Source organism: Rhincodon typus, chromosome 3 (assembly GCF_021869965.1).
Source record: "Rhincodon typus isolate 14 chromosome 3, sRhiTyp1.1, whole genome shotgun sequence".
NCBI lineage: Eukaryota > Metazoa > Chordata > Chondrichthyes > Orectolobiformes > Rhincodontidae > Rhincodon > Rhincodon typus.
Window position 1 is genome coordinate 3648993 of NC_063334.1, and position 16826 is coordinate 3665818.

General features: G+C 43.9%; 1 protein-coding gene across 1 annotated transcript; it reads right to left on the reverse strand.

The window, feature by feature from the left end:
• Positions 1–1856: 1856 nt before the first annotated feature.
• tomm5 (translocase of outer mitochondrial membrane 5 homolog (yeast)) lies at positions 1857–4027 on the reverse strand. Its single transcript, XM_020531998.2, has 2 exons — positions 3827–4027; positions 1857–2948 (listed from the first exon to the last, which is right to left on the reverse strand). Exons 1-2 carry the CDS (start codon positions 3945–3947, stop codon positions 2914–2916), a joined length of 156 nt encoding a protein of 51 aa, XP_020387587.1. The 5' UTR covers positions 3948–4027; the 3' UTR covers positions 1857–2913.
• Positions 4028–16826: the final 12799 nt, after the last annotated feature.

A 16826-nucleotide genomic window follows, 5' to 3' on the forward strand; every position in this document is an offset into this window, starting at 1 on the left:
AACTCCAATTTCTCATTAATAAAATTGTGCAAATTTAAAACTGGGAATTCAACCTATGTTGCTCTTATTAGTATGGATGTTAATCAAAGTGGAGCTGGTACAATTTGAGATCAACAATCCTCTTTAGAGACTATTACTGCAATCCTTGTTAAATCACACTCAGTCATCATTGAAATGAGGAGGGGTTTTCACACAGACAATAGTGAGCCTATGACTTGTGGATCAAGCTCTAAAGGGAAGAATGGCCTACACCTGGTCCTATTTTCTAAGCTTCTATCATAGAAAGAAAACATCATAATCTGATGAGGGGATTTGAGTTTATAATTAGCAAATATCTTTTGGAGTTCCTGAAGATAGTATGCACATTCAATGCAGACTTTCATTTGTTGCAAAGAAATCTGCACTTGACAGAAAGAGAAAAATCTGAGTTGATCTTGCCTTTTCATAACATAATTAAAAAGAAGATTAAGTCACCAACTGTCTATTCATTACACTAAAAAGGTAAATAGATTTTGATATTTTAAAGGTGTGAGGGAGGCCAATTAACAGCCAATATGGAGACCCTCATCCTGCCTTTGCTGATTTTTACCTGTGCGAGGGGAACCCTCACACCATTCAAGGAGCCTACCAGCTGTAGCTACACAGGCTGGGTTTAAAACACTGGGGTGTCTTTTTAAACCAATATAATCTATTATTGTTGCAGTTGAATTGAATCTCTCAGAAACTAAATGTTTGAATTTTACCTGTAAACATGAGCTCTCTAGAAATAGGAAAAAAAAACAAAAAGAAACTCAAATTTCACCCACATGTCCCAGAAAACAGTGCATTAAAGTCAAGTTAACATCCAGTTCTATTAACATTAGAATCTCAAAACCATCTGACACAACCAGTTTGGCTGGCATCCCATCCACCACTTCCAGCGTTCACTCCCTCTACCAGCAATATGTACTCCCTAGAAGATGCACTGCAGAAGCTCCACAAAGTTCTGCTTCCAAATTTCAATGCCAGTTCCCCAGCAAGAAACAGAGGCTGGGTTACTAAGTATTTGCCAGGCTGAGATTGATTTTTTTTTCTCCTATCTGTATAGGCATCAAGGTTTATTGGGAAGAGACAAACAAGTGGAGTTCAAGATTATCAGATAAAGTCCCACACAGCTAAAGATAGAAGCCCACTGAATTGAAGGGAAATTATGGATACGGATAGGAAATTGGTTGAATGGCAAGAAACAGTTAGAATAAAGGGCAAGTAGCCACATCCTACCAATTTGAAAAGAGGTGTCCTGCAGGGATCTGTATTGAATAATTGAGGCTCCACAATCTTCATTAGTAACTTAGATAATTGCCTAAAATGTCAAAACATCCAAATTTACTGACAAAATTGGACAATGTTGTAGACAGTGTTGACAACAGCATAAAATTCCATAGAATATTAATGGATCAGGTGAAAGGGCAAAACTATTGCAGATGAATTTTAATATAAACAAGTGAGGTTATCTATGTTGGATCAAAAAATGGATAGATCAGGGATTTTTTTTTTTAAAAAAAGACAGTGGATGTGGAGGTTTCAGGTGCATAGCTCTTAAAAATGTCACAGGCAGGCATATAACATAGTCAAGGCAGCTATTGGAATGCTGGCTTTCATATTTAAAGGGCTGGGATTAGGAATGCAAACATTACACTGCAATCATAAAAACCCTAGTCTTGTGTGCGCAGGTCTGATCACCACATTAAATGGCACAGCAGATTCAACAGGCTAAATATTGCTTACTTCTGCTTGTATTTCTTACAGTCCCTACACTGTTCCAGTTGTGGAACAGTGACTATTAACAGGCACAATGTACAAAATAACTTACCCACTTTCATTTGGAACAGAACAGCTGGTTCCACTTTATTGCTTAAAAAGAACAAAGTCACCCTCAACGTCAACTGATCAATGAAAACCACCAAATTTAAGGCTTCCACAAAAATAAGACAGGCAGAGGAACCTAAAAATGTAGCAGACACCGCTCTTACAATTTAGATCTTAGAAAGACCACAGGAGTTAGAAGAAAATGTAAAAGTGTAAAAAGCAGAGGAAAAAAATTGAAATCATGCACAACTCAGTAACAAGACAGTTTAAATCTTCATATTCAGAGGAGATGAATAATTACTGATTGTTTTAATTGATAATAAAATGCATTAATTTTCATACAAAACCATTTAAAGCAAATCCAGCAGAAAACAACTCAAATCACAGCTGGGAAAGTATCAATATTCCATATCGTTTCTGACAGTGCACCTCTTAAGACCAGAGGCATGACAAGCATTTGCAATGATTGAAACAATACTGGAGAGAAAAAAAAATGAGAAAATGCTCAGAACTCAGTTCTGAAGAGGAGTCACGACAGACTTGAAATGTTAACTCTCTCCCCACAGTTGCTGTCAGGCCAGTTGAATTTCCCCAAGTGTTTCCCTGTACTCCCTTACTGATTCATAAAATTCGGTTATGTTTCTCAGAATCACTATAGAGAAAGATTTGCAGTATTTGCTAATGTTGGGGAAACTCAGCTGACTTCTATCCAGCTGCACTTCGGATCAGATTCACACTCTGGACAGACACCCATGTATTACAAACAGGTTTGTTTTGCATACTGATACAGGAGGGGATCTGTGACAAAACAATTACAGAAGGCTTTGTACAAAATAAAATGGTAGATTACTCAATGTAAGAGAAGCACAACAAAACAATTAATTCAGTAGCACAGGCAGACGTTTTCAATATGTTGAGAGTTGACAGTTTATCCTGTAGTTTAAAAGACCCATTCCTTAGTAGCAATAAGATTTCCAATTGTCCACATTCAGTTTATCATCTTGTACCAACAAGCATGAAGTTTGGCTTGACTACTGTCCTGCAGTATGTTGGTCTCAGTGAACTTCATATACTATCCAATTTACTTAGGACAAATGGAGCTGAAAAACAGAGGACATGATTTAACATAATTGGCAGCATAACATCTAACAGAGGCAATTATGGTAAGGTGGACAAGTTGAGTTTAATGACTACATTTGGACCTTTTGTTGCAGTACTTGTACATAAACATAACTTGGAAAAATCTAATGGTTAACATGCCAAGAGCACAGGCAATTCATTTAGGCAATGGATCCTACTGACCCCAAGTAACATGATGAAAGATGAAATAGTGAGATTTCTCACCTTACTGTATTAATTTATTACCACAGAATGCAACAATTATTAGAATGATACCATTATGGATTTGGAAATTGTTGACACTCCATGTAATTTCTGAGCAGTCAGATCGCAAGAACCTCAGATGCTAGACTGTCAATACAGTGTGGGGCTGGAGGAACACAGGAGGTCAGGCAGCAGAGGAGGAGAGTTGACATTTCAGGCACAGACCCTTCATCAGGGCTGAGAGGGGGTAAGGGACCTAGGAAATAAATAGAGGGAAGAGGGGTGGGGGGGGCTGGGGAAGGTAGGTGGGATAGCAATAGGTGGATGCAGGTAGGGGCTAGTGGGGATTGGTCAGTGGGAAGGGTGGGGCAGGGAAGGAGATGGACCGGCTGCATCAGGTCAAGGAAGCAGGGATGAGGTGGGGATGGCATGAGGCGGGGATGGCATGAGGCCAGGGACAGGGAGATTTCAAAACTGGCGAATTCTTTGTTTAGGCCATCGGGCTGTATGCTCCTGAGGCAGAATATGAGGTGTTGTTCCTCCAGTTTGCATGTGGGATGACCTCCCCCTACCCCCTCAAGGCGGGGGGGGGAATATTCCCGCTAGGCCTGGGAGGGCCGCGACACCCCCGCGCCCTCCACCACATAGTACTCACTCGCCCGCAGGATGGCCACATAAATGAGGAAATTGCGGAGCGAGCGGAGCACGTCCGCCCGCATCTTCTTGCGCAGTTCCTCCGGGTCCATCTTCGGGCCAAGCGCCTCCATCCTGAACATGGCGACACCGGGCGGCTGACCCTTCACCGATTTACCCCGCCCACTCCACACTCACACGTGACCCGCCTGCTTCCAATCAGCTGGAAGAGCAGGCGCGCCAATGGCGGCTCCGGACGTCAGCCCTCTGACCCCGCCCCTTCTGGGTCACGTGACAGACCACGGAAATGGGTGGTCCCGCTCCGATGCTGGACCCACGTGAGTTAAGTCTGAGAGCCGGGACAGAACCGACTCCGGAGCGAGAGCCGGGACCCACCGTGCTCCTCTTCCCCCGCACTCCCTACCCTGCTCCTCCCCCCCGGATGAGGAAAGTGAATGTAAATAGCCAGTAGACAAGACACAAAAATAAGTGGGAAGGCAAATAGTGTGGGCGTATAAAAAAAACAAAGTTGCTGGAAAAGTTCAGGAGGTCTGGCGGCATCTGTGAAGGAATGACATGCTGAGCTTTTCCAGCAACTTCTGTTTTTGTTCCTGATTTACAGCATCCGCAGTTCTTTCGGTTTTTATTTAGTGTGGGCATATAAACAGGTTAAGTGATTGGGCAGGAGCTTGGCAGTTGGAATATAATGTGGGAAAATATGAGGCTACTTTTGCAGGAAGATCATAGCATCCCATTCCCCTATAACCCACCTGATCTACACACCCCTGAACACTATGGGGCAATTTATCATGGCCAATCCACCTAACCTGAACATCTTTGGACTGTGGGAGGAAACCCACGCAGACAGGGAGAATGTGCAAACTCCACACAGTCAGCCAAGCGTGGAATTGAGCCCATGTCCCTGGCGCAGTGAGGCAGCAGTGCTAACCACTGAGCCACTGTGGAGGAGATGAATATTATTTAAAAATAGAGAAAGATTAGAGAAAGCTATTACAGTAACCAGTAATGTGTAAGCTTTGAAATATATTACAGTATTTCCATTAGAGAAAGAGCCATAATGCATTCAAAAATGTGGAAAAAATGTGTTGTAAAATGCTTTCCAATGTGGTAACACTGGGATTTAAATCTGCAGCCAACTCTGACAGAAAAATAATGGCAAAATTTGGACATTTGAACAACCTTAACACTTGCTCCCCTCCATTGATTAGAGACAATCTGTTTAAATGCAGATGATACAAATTCTTCTTTCAATTTCAGCCTTTGGAGTTGGGATGGTAGTGTTTTAAAAACTGTAGCCAATATGAATGCTTGGCTGAGTTCCAACACTCAATTGGCAGTTGACAGCTCTTCAAGGGGCTGACTGACAATTTTATGAAGTTGCGATAACATTGTGTATCAATGGTAATATGTTTGAACTAGAATTTTAATAGATTGTCAAAGATTTTTTTCTTTGCAACTGCCTTTAAACTAATCCCTACACTTACACCACCCTTCTCACCTCCGTCCAAGGCCTCAAACAATCATTCCAAATCCAACAGGGATTCACCTGTACATCTTCTAACCTGGTCTACAGCATCCATTGCTCCAGATGTGGTCTCCTCTACATCAGAGAGACCAAGTGCAGACTCGGTGACCGACTCGCGGAGCATCTGCATTCTGTACGCTCCATTCAATACCACCTTCTGGTTGCCCTCCCACTCTCTTGGTGACATGACCATCTTGGGCCTCCTCCAATGTCACAATGAGGCCACACAAAAATTGGAGGAACAACACATTATATTCCTTCTCAGCAGCTTACAGCCCAATGGTCTCAACATAGAATTCACTAGCTTCAAAATCTCCCCACCCCTAGCCCCATCCCATGTCCAGCCCTCCCTTTCATCACCACCTCCTTGACCTGACACAATCTGTCCATCTTCTTTCTTACCTTTCCGCTCCACCCTTCCCTCTGATGAAACTCCACAATCCACCTATCACCATCTTACCTACTTTCCCCCAGCCCCACACCCCCTTCTATTTATTTCTGAGCTCCCTTCCCCCTCCCCGGTCCTGATGAAGGGTCCCAGCCCGAAACATCAACTTTCCTGCTTCTCTGATGCTGCCGGACTTACTGTGTTCCTCCAGCTTCACTCTGTATTGACTGCATTTAAACTAATTTTGAATGTCTTGCATAGCCTCTGAGGATTGTATGTAGTGGATACAGGGTGAATGGCCATGACAGATAAGGGAAGACCATGGGTGTGTGTACATGAGGGTGAGGTTTCACATTTTAAAACGTGTTGGGAGCAGGGCTGGAGTCTTCAGGAATAATGGTAGTCCTTCTAACCAGCTTGCCTTTGCACCCAGCAAAAAAAAATCCTGCAAACACAAATCTTGTGTGGAAGAACAACAATCCCTGGCAAAATCCCATGTGTTTGGTGTGCAATTTTGGGGAAGGTAGGAAAGTGGACAAATTGGGTTTTCAGAACCCATATGAAAGTCCAAGCCCAAGTTTGAGATCCATAATTATGGTACGTTTGAAGCCATGTATGTTTTTTCAATTGTGCTACAGGGACTACTTGTGAATATGCAGCTAATCTATGTAGTTAGATCTTGAATTACAAAGGTGACTTTGAATATGGGTTTACAATCACAACAGCTCCTTCTGCTCTGTATCCTGTCTCCCTCTGCTGAGCACATCATGTAACTGTTGTAGTAGGCAAAATGTAAACAAGAGAATAGAAACTCTTTGCAGAATTTCATTTACCAACTTGCAATGTGCTTGTTACTGCAATCCTGCATCTGCTTTTGCAATCCAGCGCACAATTTCACACAGATGTTGATCTTATAATGAGTGCATTAACCTTGAAAATATGTGCATTTGTAATTGGAAATTCTGCTCACCTATGGCTCGGATAGTACTGAGAAATGAGTGACAATTTGCAATCAAAGACCACATTATCCTCTTGGTGAAGAGATGGCTCCAGGAGAGAAGTTTATTTCAGCTGTAAGAGGTGTAAGAGGCTCAAATTGTGGTCTCTTGTTCTGCCTGCGCCCCACAAGGAAAAAAGTTAGATTTGCTGTAAGCATTCTTTCAAACCTACATTATTTTAAACACTTCAATAGCATTCTGCAACTCCAAACAGCAGCTTGACCAACAGAGAATGGATTGTAAGGTTAAATCAGCCCATTTTATTGGGTAAGTATTAAATTAACAAATTTGTTTTAGGAATCTGTAGGGAAATGGTAATGGATGGATCCCATTTTATGGTACATTCCCTTGTTTTTGATAGGTGGGAGGAGGGGAAGGCCCCAGCCACCTTTGGAGTGTCCTGAGAGGAGATTTCTGAAGGGCTTTTTGTGTGTGGTTCCTCCTCTGGTGGGCTATCTCCGGGCAGCACTTTGTATCCTGGTGAGGAGGGGGTCATCTAGAGTAACCCCATCCCCACGTCGCCATGCTTCAGGCCTGCTGACCAGTGGCTGGGGCAATGGAGAGTGGGCGCATGCGAGAAGATCCTGAGGGGGCTGGGCCTGCCTTTCCTTGGCAACCGCTAATTTGTCCGTGGACGCAGTTAGAATGTTGCAGGAATCGCCGCAGCTTCTGGTAAATTGGGGCCATTCCCTCCCACACACCTCTCTTCTGCTGCTGCTGTTCCTCCCAGTTCATTGTGGTCAAAGTCCCTGATTCCCTGCACCACTGGGTCCTCTCCTGCCAGGGGCTGTGCAGGTGCCTGGTCTCTGCCAGCCCTCTGAGAGCCAGCGACCTGCATTGTTACGGTGAGGCACTCACCAGCTTGTGCTCCCACACTTTCTAAGGCCAACATTCCCATTGAGGTGCCTGTATCTGGGCTGGTGGGAGGTGCAAGGAGGCAGCCTTGCCAATACTTCCCCTGAGGGCTTGTTTCTTTTGCCCTCTGAGGGTGAGGTGCTGGGGAGTTGACTGTTTCTCTGCAGAGCTGGTGGAGATGCCGACAGGATCTGCAAGATAAAAGAGAGAGATAGCAGTGCGGCTGCTGGTTAGAGGTGGAGTGCAATGAGTGTGACTGACAGCAGGGTTCCTGTGAGAAGTGAAGTGGGATGAAGGGTGGGATTTAGTCGGTCGGTGGGACCTGGTTGTCTCAGCAACCCTACAGGTGTGGTCCTGGTCTCCCCCTGTGAAGGGCAGAATTCTCTCCTCTTAGGCGTTGGGTAGTAGAACGTCAGACCACCCTCCGTCAGTCCAAGTCCTTTTTGCCCTGTTATTCTTATCGTTCATTCACAGGAAGATGGTGTTGCTGGCCGGGCCAACATCTACTACTCATCCCTAAACACCCAGAGAGCAGTTAAGAGTCAACCACATTGCTGTGGTTCTGGAGTCACATGTAGACCAGACCAGGCAAGCATAGCAGTTTCCCTGAAGGACGTTAATGAGCCAGATGGGGTTCCCAACAATCAACAATCACCACTAGACTCTTAGCTTCAGACGTTTTTTTATTGAAATCAACTTCCACAATGCAAACCCAGGTCCCCAGAATATTACTTGGGTCTCTGATTAACATTCCAGCGATATTACCACCAGGCTGATGCCTCCCTTATATGGCTATGTTCTCCTGGAATGAGAGAAAGGGAGGGGAGATGCTGCAGGCAATAGTGAGAATGGTGAAGAATGAGGGGAGAACAGAGATAGAGTGAGTGTGAAATGGCAGCAGGAAGAGTGCAGCACTTAGCTTGCTACAGTGGACAATGTCACTAACAAAACAAAGAACATGCGCTGACACCTGATAGCTTTCTAAACAAGAAAAGCCTTTAGCCTCTGCGCTTTCTTGTAGCACGGCTGGCCATTCCTTCGGATGGTGGTAACCCACATGGCACTGACCCACATGGCAATCTTTTACTAGAGTGGTCCCTCAACTGCTCTGGGACCCGTGCCAAACAGTTGCCATGCCAATGCCTTGACTTCTGGTTCTGGAAGTTGTTGCTGCTCATGGACCTTGGAGGTCTGCTTGGAAGGGGAAAAACAAAATATCAGCGGGAATGCTGCAGCTTCCTCTTGTGTCCTACGGGAAGATGGATCCTCAACCAGGACCTTAAAGTTCCTTTCGGAGAATCGCCATGCCAACTTCCCGACGTGTTCAGACTCTGTCCTTGATTAAGATGGGCTGCTTTGGAATGCCAGTGCTCATTCAGGTGGCCTTTTAAATATGGCATAGCTGCCGGGGATACTGGTCTTTTGACGGATGTACGCGAAGAGGGGACTTGTTTTTGGAACAGGGCATGCTAAGATAGGGCTCGAATCAGAAGTAGCAGACAGGGTAGGCAGTCAATGAGTTGGAATTGGTCAGATATGGAGAGAGATCTCACTAGGCCTCATGGCGAGCATCCCTGAAGAAAATGCCATAAGATTTAGGCCACATTCCTATTGAGGTGCAGTGCACTAAACTGACTGCAGTACTCGAGACAGAAGTCTGACCAAGCCTGTGCACAACTGAAGCAAGGCCTCTTCAGATATTTTGTTAGCATCTTTGTCTACCCTTTTATACTTGTCTAATAGCTTTGTATTTGAACTCCCAAATCTCTTTGCTTCTCTACAATCCCAATTTATCACCAATTAGAAAATAAATGGATGTATCTCTCTCTGATCTAAAATGAATGACCTCATGCGTTTCTACATTAAACACCAACTGGCATAGTTATGTCCACTCATTTAATCTATGTCTCATTGTAATTTCCTGTTCCATCTACACAACTCACCATCTCCCCTAAGCTAATGCTGCCTATTCCTATTCTCTATTCCTTTATCTGACAAATACAGTGATGTGAGAACCAGCAACACTGAAATACAACAGCAATGGAGAAGATATTACAGATCCAAGCAGATTATAAACTGCAACCACTTCAGTCAGTTCAAACAGAATCATTTCAGAATTACAGGAAAGAACATGTGAACACATTTCCATACTCTGTAAGTCCAATAGTAGATCATGTTATAAAATAGTTATGTTTAAGAGAGGAAGCAGCAGCCTTTGACAATATTGTAAGAGCAACTGACAATTACTTTATGTTAACCCTCAATTGCATAATGAGAGATGTGAATTTTGCAAGGACTCCATTTGATTTCTGGGACATATCATTGACGAAGAAAGCATAAAGACAGAACCCCTGGAAAACAAAGTCAGAAGTCACACGACACCTGGCTATAGTCCAACAGATTTGTTTGAAATCCCAAGCTTTTGGAGCACTGCTCCTGCATCAGGTGAAGTGGACGGAAGCCAAAAGGCACAGGATTTATAGGTGGAGAGAGCACAAAGCTATTAGAAACTGATAGCCAAATTCTGTACCCATGGAGATAGCCTCAACTGTGATCTTGGGTTCATATCATGCAACATGTAACCCTACCATCATAGAATCATAGATATAATCACAATGTGGAAACAGGCCATTTGGCCCAACAAGTCCACACCACCCCTTGAAAAGCATCTCACCCAGACCCATCCCCCTACCCTTTCCTGTAACCTTACATTTCCCATGGCTAATCCACCTAATTTGCACACCCCTGGACACTATGGGGCAATTTAGCATGGCCAATCCACCTAACCCACACGTCTTTGGACTGTGGGAAGAAACCAGAGCACCTGGAGGAAATCCACACAGACATGGGGAGAACTTGCAAACTCCATGCAGACAAATTGCCCGAGTGTGGAATCGAACCCAGGTCCCCAGTGCTGTGAGGCAGCAGTGCTAACCACTGAGCCACCATGCCACCCCACTTTTTTTTTGTTTGCGGCCACAGAATCTCCTGTCTGTCCCCCTAACTATCAAGTCTCCTTCATACCAGGCCCACAACGATCTGCTCTTCAGCGCAGGTGACTGCTCCAGGCTCTAATGTATGTGCCGAAGTGATGTCTCTCCCTCTCAGTCACCCTCTACTGGATCCATACTACTTCATACCGTACTGTTCGGTATTTGCAAAATCTTCCTTACTGCTCTGTTTTGACACCATCGTCTTGATAAATTGTTATGATCTCTCAAACTTAATTAGTTTGTACAGTTTTGGATTGCTCGTGACTTTGGTTAGACCCTCATCATGCGACTCTTATAGCTATTATGTTATTCCAGCCATTTGGTTGTTGCTGGCGCCATCTTTTTTTTTATTTTTTTGTAATTATCTCTCTGCCTTAATTAATTGGGTTGTAGGTCATCCCTTCACTTACTATTCAGCTGTTGACAATTTACTCACACCATTTGACACTTTCGATCACCTGCAAAGACTTGTTATTCAGCCTGTCAACACACAACTCACACCATTTGTACTATCAATTGACACTCATAATTACCTAGAATTACCTTGCAATGATCTCTCTGTATTTAAATTCTGTACTTGTGCACTTCCCTCCACTTTACCTAATGAAGGGGCAATACTTTGAAAGCTTGTGGTTTCAAAATAAACCCTGATGGGTGACGTTTTAGAGGGTTATAAAATCATGGGAGGCATGGATAGGGTGAAATGCCAAGGTCTTTTCCCCAGGGTAGCAGAGCCCAAAACTAGAGAGCATAGGCTTAAGGTGAGAAGGGAAAGATTTAAAAGGGACCCAAGGGGCAACTTTTTCTCACAGTACATGGTCCATGTGTGGAATAAGCTGCCAAAGGAAGTGGTGGAGGCTGGTACAATTACCACATTTAAAAGGCATCTGCATGGGTACTTGAATAGGAAGGACTTAGAGGGACATGGACCAAATGCTGGCAAATAGGACTAGATTAATTATCTGGTCAGCATGGACAAGTTGGGCTGAAGGACCTGTTTCCCTGCTCTGAGTCTGACTTAAAGATTTCTGGAAATGGTAAAGCAATTAGCAAAATTTTTATCCCACTTGGCAACCATCATTGAATCCCTAACTCACTTCCTCAAGAGGTCTGAAGGATGGAGGAATGCACATCAAGATGAGGCATTTCAAAAGGTCAAAGACATACTGACTTGTGCAAGTGCCTTGCCCCAGTACAATCCATCATTCCCCACTACTTTTACTGTGGATGCCTCAGTCACAGATATTAGAGAAGTTCTCTTCAAAGAGCAGCCAAAAAATACAGAAAACCAGTAATTTACAAATTGTGAGAGTTATCTGATACAGAAACCCGTTATGCAGTTATTAAAAAAGTAGCTCTTTCACTAAATGGGCCAGAAAGAGATTTTCAGATTACAGACTGGGTCTCATTGTTCTTGTTGAGACCAATTATAAACTACTATTTGAAAAAGAATTGGCAAAATATGCCTCCAGGTACACAATGATTTTGTCATCATCTCATGAGATTTGCGGCTGTATGTTTTGTAACTGACCAAGTACATGTAATTACAGATAACACCAGGTGCCTTCTCCTAAGCAACTGTTGACAAGCTTACACCCGTTGATAAAGAATTGCTGGAGAACTGAATTCATAAACTCAGGCAACAAAATTATCGCGGCCAGCAACAGGAACAAAGCTTAACTTCATCAGAGGGGGACAGAGAAAGGATCCCAAATGTCTCATCGTATGGTTGGAAAAGAAACTTGGGGTTAATTATGAAAATCTATTTTGAAAACAGACAATGTCTTACTAATTTTCATGACCTATTGATTTTTGATGACAGATTCATAATCCCTCTTTCACTGAGAACCTATATTCTTGACCAGATACATCAAGGACACCTGGGCAAGCTTCAGTATGGCATCTAGGAATCACTCAACAGATGGAAGATGTTACAACTGTTTGTCAGTTTCAAGACAGGCCTTGCCATGCAAGAAAAGAATCATTGATTCTGACTACCTTACCCACCAGGCATTAGGAATGGTTTTGGACAGATCTATTTGTGGTTGAAGGATTCTTTTGTCTATTAGTGATGCCTTATTGCTTCGAAGTAACAGAATTACACTATTGCACCATGGTGTGGAGGTGCCGGTGTTGGACTGGGGTGGACAAGGTCAAAAGTCACACAACACCGGGTTGCATTCTGAAATGTTCATTTGAAAACACAAGCTTTTGGAGCCTCACTCCTCTTCAGATGTTAGTGAGAGAGGTAGTATCAGACACAGAATTTACAAGTAAAACATCGAAGGGTCACACCACAGACACAGATGCCAAGGTCCTACTTGAGATGTTTGGCACTAACGGAATTCTGGATATAGATATATCTGATAATTTGTCGTTGAGACATTTGAGAACATTTGCGCCATTTTATGGTTCAAGCACATCACTGGATCGCCAAGATAGCCCCGTTTGAATGGAGAAGCTGAACATGGAGTCTAAATACTCAAAAGCCTCTTGAAGAAGAAGACAGGCTTCTTCGTATCTCTACTACACTTCTGCTGCACTGCACTGCAATGTGGCCTCTCACCATCAAGACCATAACTGGGGAGAAAACTAAGTTCTCAGCTCCCCATCCTTCCACAATGGCTGATGCCACCTTGACTTCAAGGTACTATATTATTGGTCTGTCCAGACCTTTTTTGTTTGTAAGGTAGGCACATGAACTCAATTGGGCAGGAGGTCAGGTGTTAGTTTACGAATAACATGTTAAACTTTTTGAGGTTTGTAACTCGGGTTGTGGATGAAGTTGTAGATGTGCTAGCCGAGCTGGTGGGTTTGGCTGCAAACATTTCGTCACCCTGCTAGGTAACATCGTCAGTGCGCCTCCGGTGAAGTGTCGGTGTTCTGTCCCGCTTGTTATTTATATGCCTCGGTTTGTTGGGGTGACTGATATTACTTCTGGTTCTGTTTCTCAGTGGTTTGTACACAGGGTTTAATTCAATGTGTTTGTTGATGGAGTTCCGGTTAGAATACCAGACCTTCCAGGAATTCCCTGGTGTGTCTTTGTTTGGCTTGTGCAATTATTGATGTGTTGTCCTAGTCGAATTTGTGTCCCTTTTTGTCTGTGTAATGAGATAAGTAAGAATTGGTTGTGTCTCTTGGTGGCTATTTGGTGTTCATGTATCCGTATAGTCAGTTTTCTTCTGGTTTGGCCTATATAGTGTTTCTCACAGTCCTTGCGTGGTATTTTGTATCTTACCCCAGTTTTGCCGGTTTTGGGTATGGGATACTTTACAGTCGTCAGTAGCTGTAGGGTCGTAAGGTGGTTGTCAGTTTGTAGGCGTCTGAGTAGTCTTGTGGTCACCTCTGAAATGTCCTTGATGTATGGTAGGGTGAGAAGTTATTCTGGTCGTGTTGTGTCTTCCTGTTGTCTCGGAGGTAACGGCGGATTGTGCTTTTCAGATATCCATTTCTTTTGAAGACTCCGAATCACTTATACCATGCAAGGACTGTGAGAAACACACCATAGGCCAATTCCTCCTTGTCTCACTACATATGGACAACGAGGGACACGAATTTGATTGGGACAACACATTGATAATCGCACAAGCCAAACAGAGACATGCCAGGGAATTCCTGGAGGCCGGGTATTCCAAATGGAACTCCATCAACAAACACATTGAATTACATGCCCTCCTGATGCTGCCTGACCTGCTGTGTTCCTCTAGCACTATTACCACAATGGGATATGTTGGCATGAGAGGGAGGGAGAAAGAGCTGTGGAACTTAATGACGAGGTGGGTTTAAGAATATGGCTATACATGGGATTTTAATGCGGATCTGGGGATTAGCAGAAATATCCAAAGAGATGATGGAAGGGCTGATAGTCAAAGGGTGGGGGGGGACATGAAATTGATGAAGGACAGAGGTAATGGGAAATGGAAGGGCAAGTCCGTCAAAAGTTATGGGGAGGAATCTATACTCGAAAAGAGAGGGTAGAGGGTGAAAGAGCCAAAATTAAAGTTTAACACCATCAAATTGTTTTCCAGAAGAGGGTTTTGGAGAATGCATAGTCTAAGAGAAAGGATCCCCAGGTCTGTATGCATGTGTTTGGACACAACCAGCACAAAACATGAAATGCCTGAAAACAACACTGAAACTAAAAGTGCCAAAAGCTTTAGAGTGATCAATTCCAGAAGGCATTTGCAGTGAAGTTAAACAATTTTGCTTGGAGTTTAAAACCTACAAACAGCACTCTTCCATCCATTCCTTAACTTTTCACAAGAAACGGAGATAGGCCAGTACCAACAGTGGTGGGTTGAGGTGTAGGGAATGGATGAATATGCAATCATTTGCACAAGACCATTCACAAGCTCGTACAAATGAGAGATAATTACTCAGTCACAAAACCATTACAATGTGTAAGGGCTCCAGTACAGGGGTGTAAAGAAGGCAAATCGATCCACACTGTGCTACTTGATACATGCAGGCACAGCAATGACAGGAAAAAGAGTGCAAATATTTTGCATGCAGCAGCAGCGTCAGAACAGGGGAGGACGGCCATGGATGTGGAGGTTGCACTTTTCCATGTACAGCTGGTGGGAGAACAAGCTTTCACCCAAGGCAGAAGCAACCTGAATAGGTCCCAATGTTGCCACTGACTATAACACATTGCCAAATACAAAGCATACATTGCATTCTTGTTCTTGTTCGCAGATCAGTAATTCCATCAGATCCAGGGACCACTGAACCCTGCACCTGTCTTAGTCTTGATAAGACTAGGGAGATGAAAGAGAAGAAGACAAGAGCAAAGACAGCAGAATCAGAGATACGAGGCTCCTGGGCTCCAGCTGTGGATGAATAAGCAGCAGCACATGAAGAGGGGAACCAGGGTCTTCAGTCTATAGGGAAATGGTGTACAGAAGATGTTCCAGCTCCTTCTGGATGAGCGATGGACAGAGCAGAAGACATTTTGCAATGACTAGAGAACTGCTTACATCCGTCTGCCACTTTCTGCAGACAGACCTGCAGCTGCAAGGCGTGGGAAGGAAGAGTTGTGCTTTTGGGTCTGAGGATCACAGCAGCAATGAACTTTCTCATCGCTGTCCTCTTCCAAAGCTCAACTGCAGATTTGTGTGGCATCTCCCAATCGATAGCCTAAAAGTCTTTTAATTAATTCACTAACTTCCTTTAAAGGAAAGCAATCGTTAGTCCAGTTCACCATGGAACCACACAGCTAGGCTCCTTGAGCCCTGGGAGTTGCAGCTATTGCTGGGTTCCCTCAGGTGCAAGGGGGCATTAACTACACTCTTATGGTACTTAGCACTCCATGGCATCATCCAGCCAGATTCCTCAACAGGAGGGGGCTCCATTCCCTCTATCTCCAGCTCACTTATGACCCCAGTCAACAATTCCTGCAGATGTATGCCCACTATCACCACCATTATCCCCTCCAGACTGATCTCGAATCCTGCCATGGCAGATGGTGGAATTTGAATTCAATAAAATATCTGGAATTAAGGGTCTAATGATGACCGTGAATCCATTGTCGATTATTGGAAAAACCCATCTGGTTTACTAATGTCCTTTAGGGAAGGAAACTGCCATCCTTACCTGGTCTGGCCTACATGTGATTCCAGACCCACAGCAATGTGGTTGACTCTTAACGGCCCTCTGGACAATTAGGGATGGGCAATAAATGCTGCCTGGTCAGCGATGCCCTCATCCTGTGAATGAATAAAGAAAAAAAAATCTCAAAAGTCAGAGACTTAGGTTTTGACTCCATCCTTTGCAACTGGATCCTCAGCTTCCTGACCCACAGACTGTAATCAGTGAGGATAGGTAACAGCACCTCCCCCACAATAACACTCAACACTGGAGACCCCCAAGGACTCATTCTCAGACCCCTAATCTACTCCCTGTTAACCCACAACTGTATTGCCAAACTCCAAAGGAATGCCATCTACAAGTTTGCTGACAGCATCACTGTGGTAGGATGGATATCAAAGAACGATCAGTCAGATTACAGAAAGGAGGTAGAGTGCTTGGTGTCGTGGTGCAATGATAACAACCTCTCTCTCAATGTTGGCAAAACAAAAGAACTGATCATTGACTTCAGGAAGAAAGGAGGAGGACACGCCCCCAACTGCATCAACAGAATGGAGGTGGAGAGGGTTGAGAGCAACAAGTTCCTAGGAGTGATGATAACCGACAAACTGTCCTGGACTTCCCATGTAGATGCGACAGTCAAGAAGGCACAACAC

Bases quoted from the DNA above. Each gene is read 5' to 3' on its own strand.
- tomm5 (XM_020531998.2), bottom strand. From the start codon at position 3,947: ATGTTCAGGATGGAGGCGCTTGGCCCGAAGATGGACCCGGAGGAACTG. The intron at 2,949-3,826 runs GTGAGTACTATG...TCTGTTTTTCAG, and splicing joins TGTGGCCATCCTGCGGGCGA to CTCCATTTGTCCTAAGTAAA.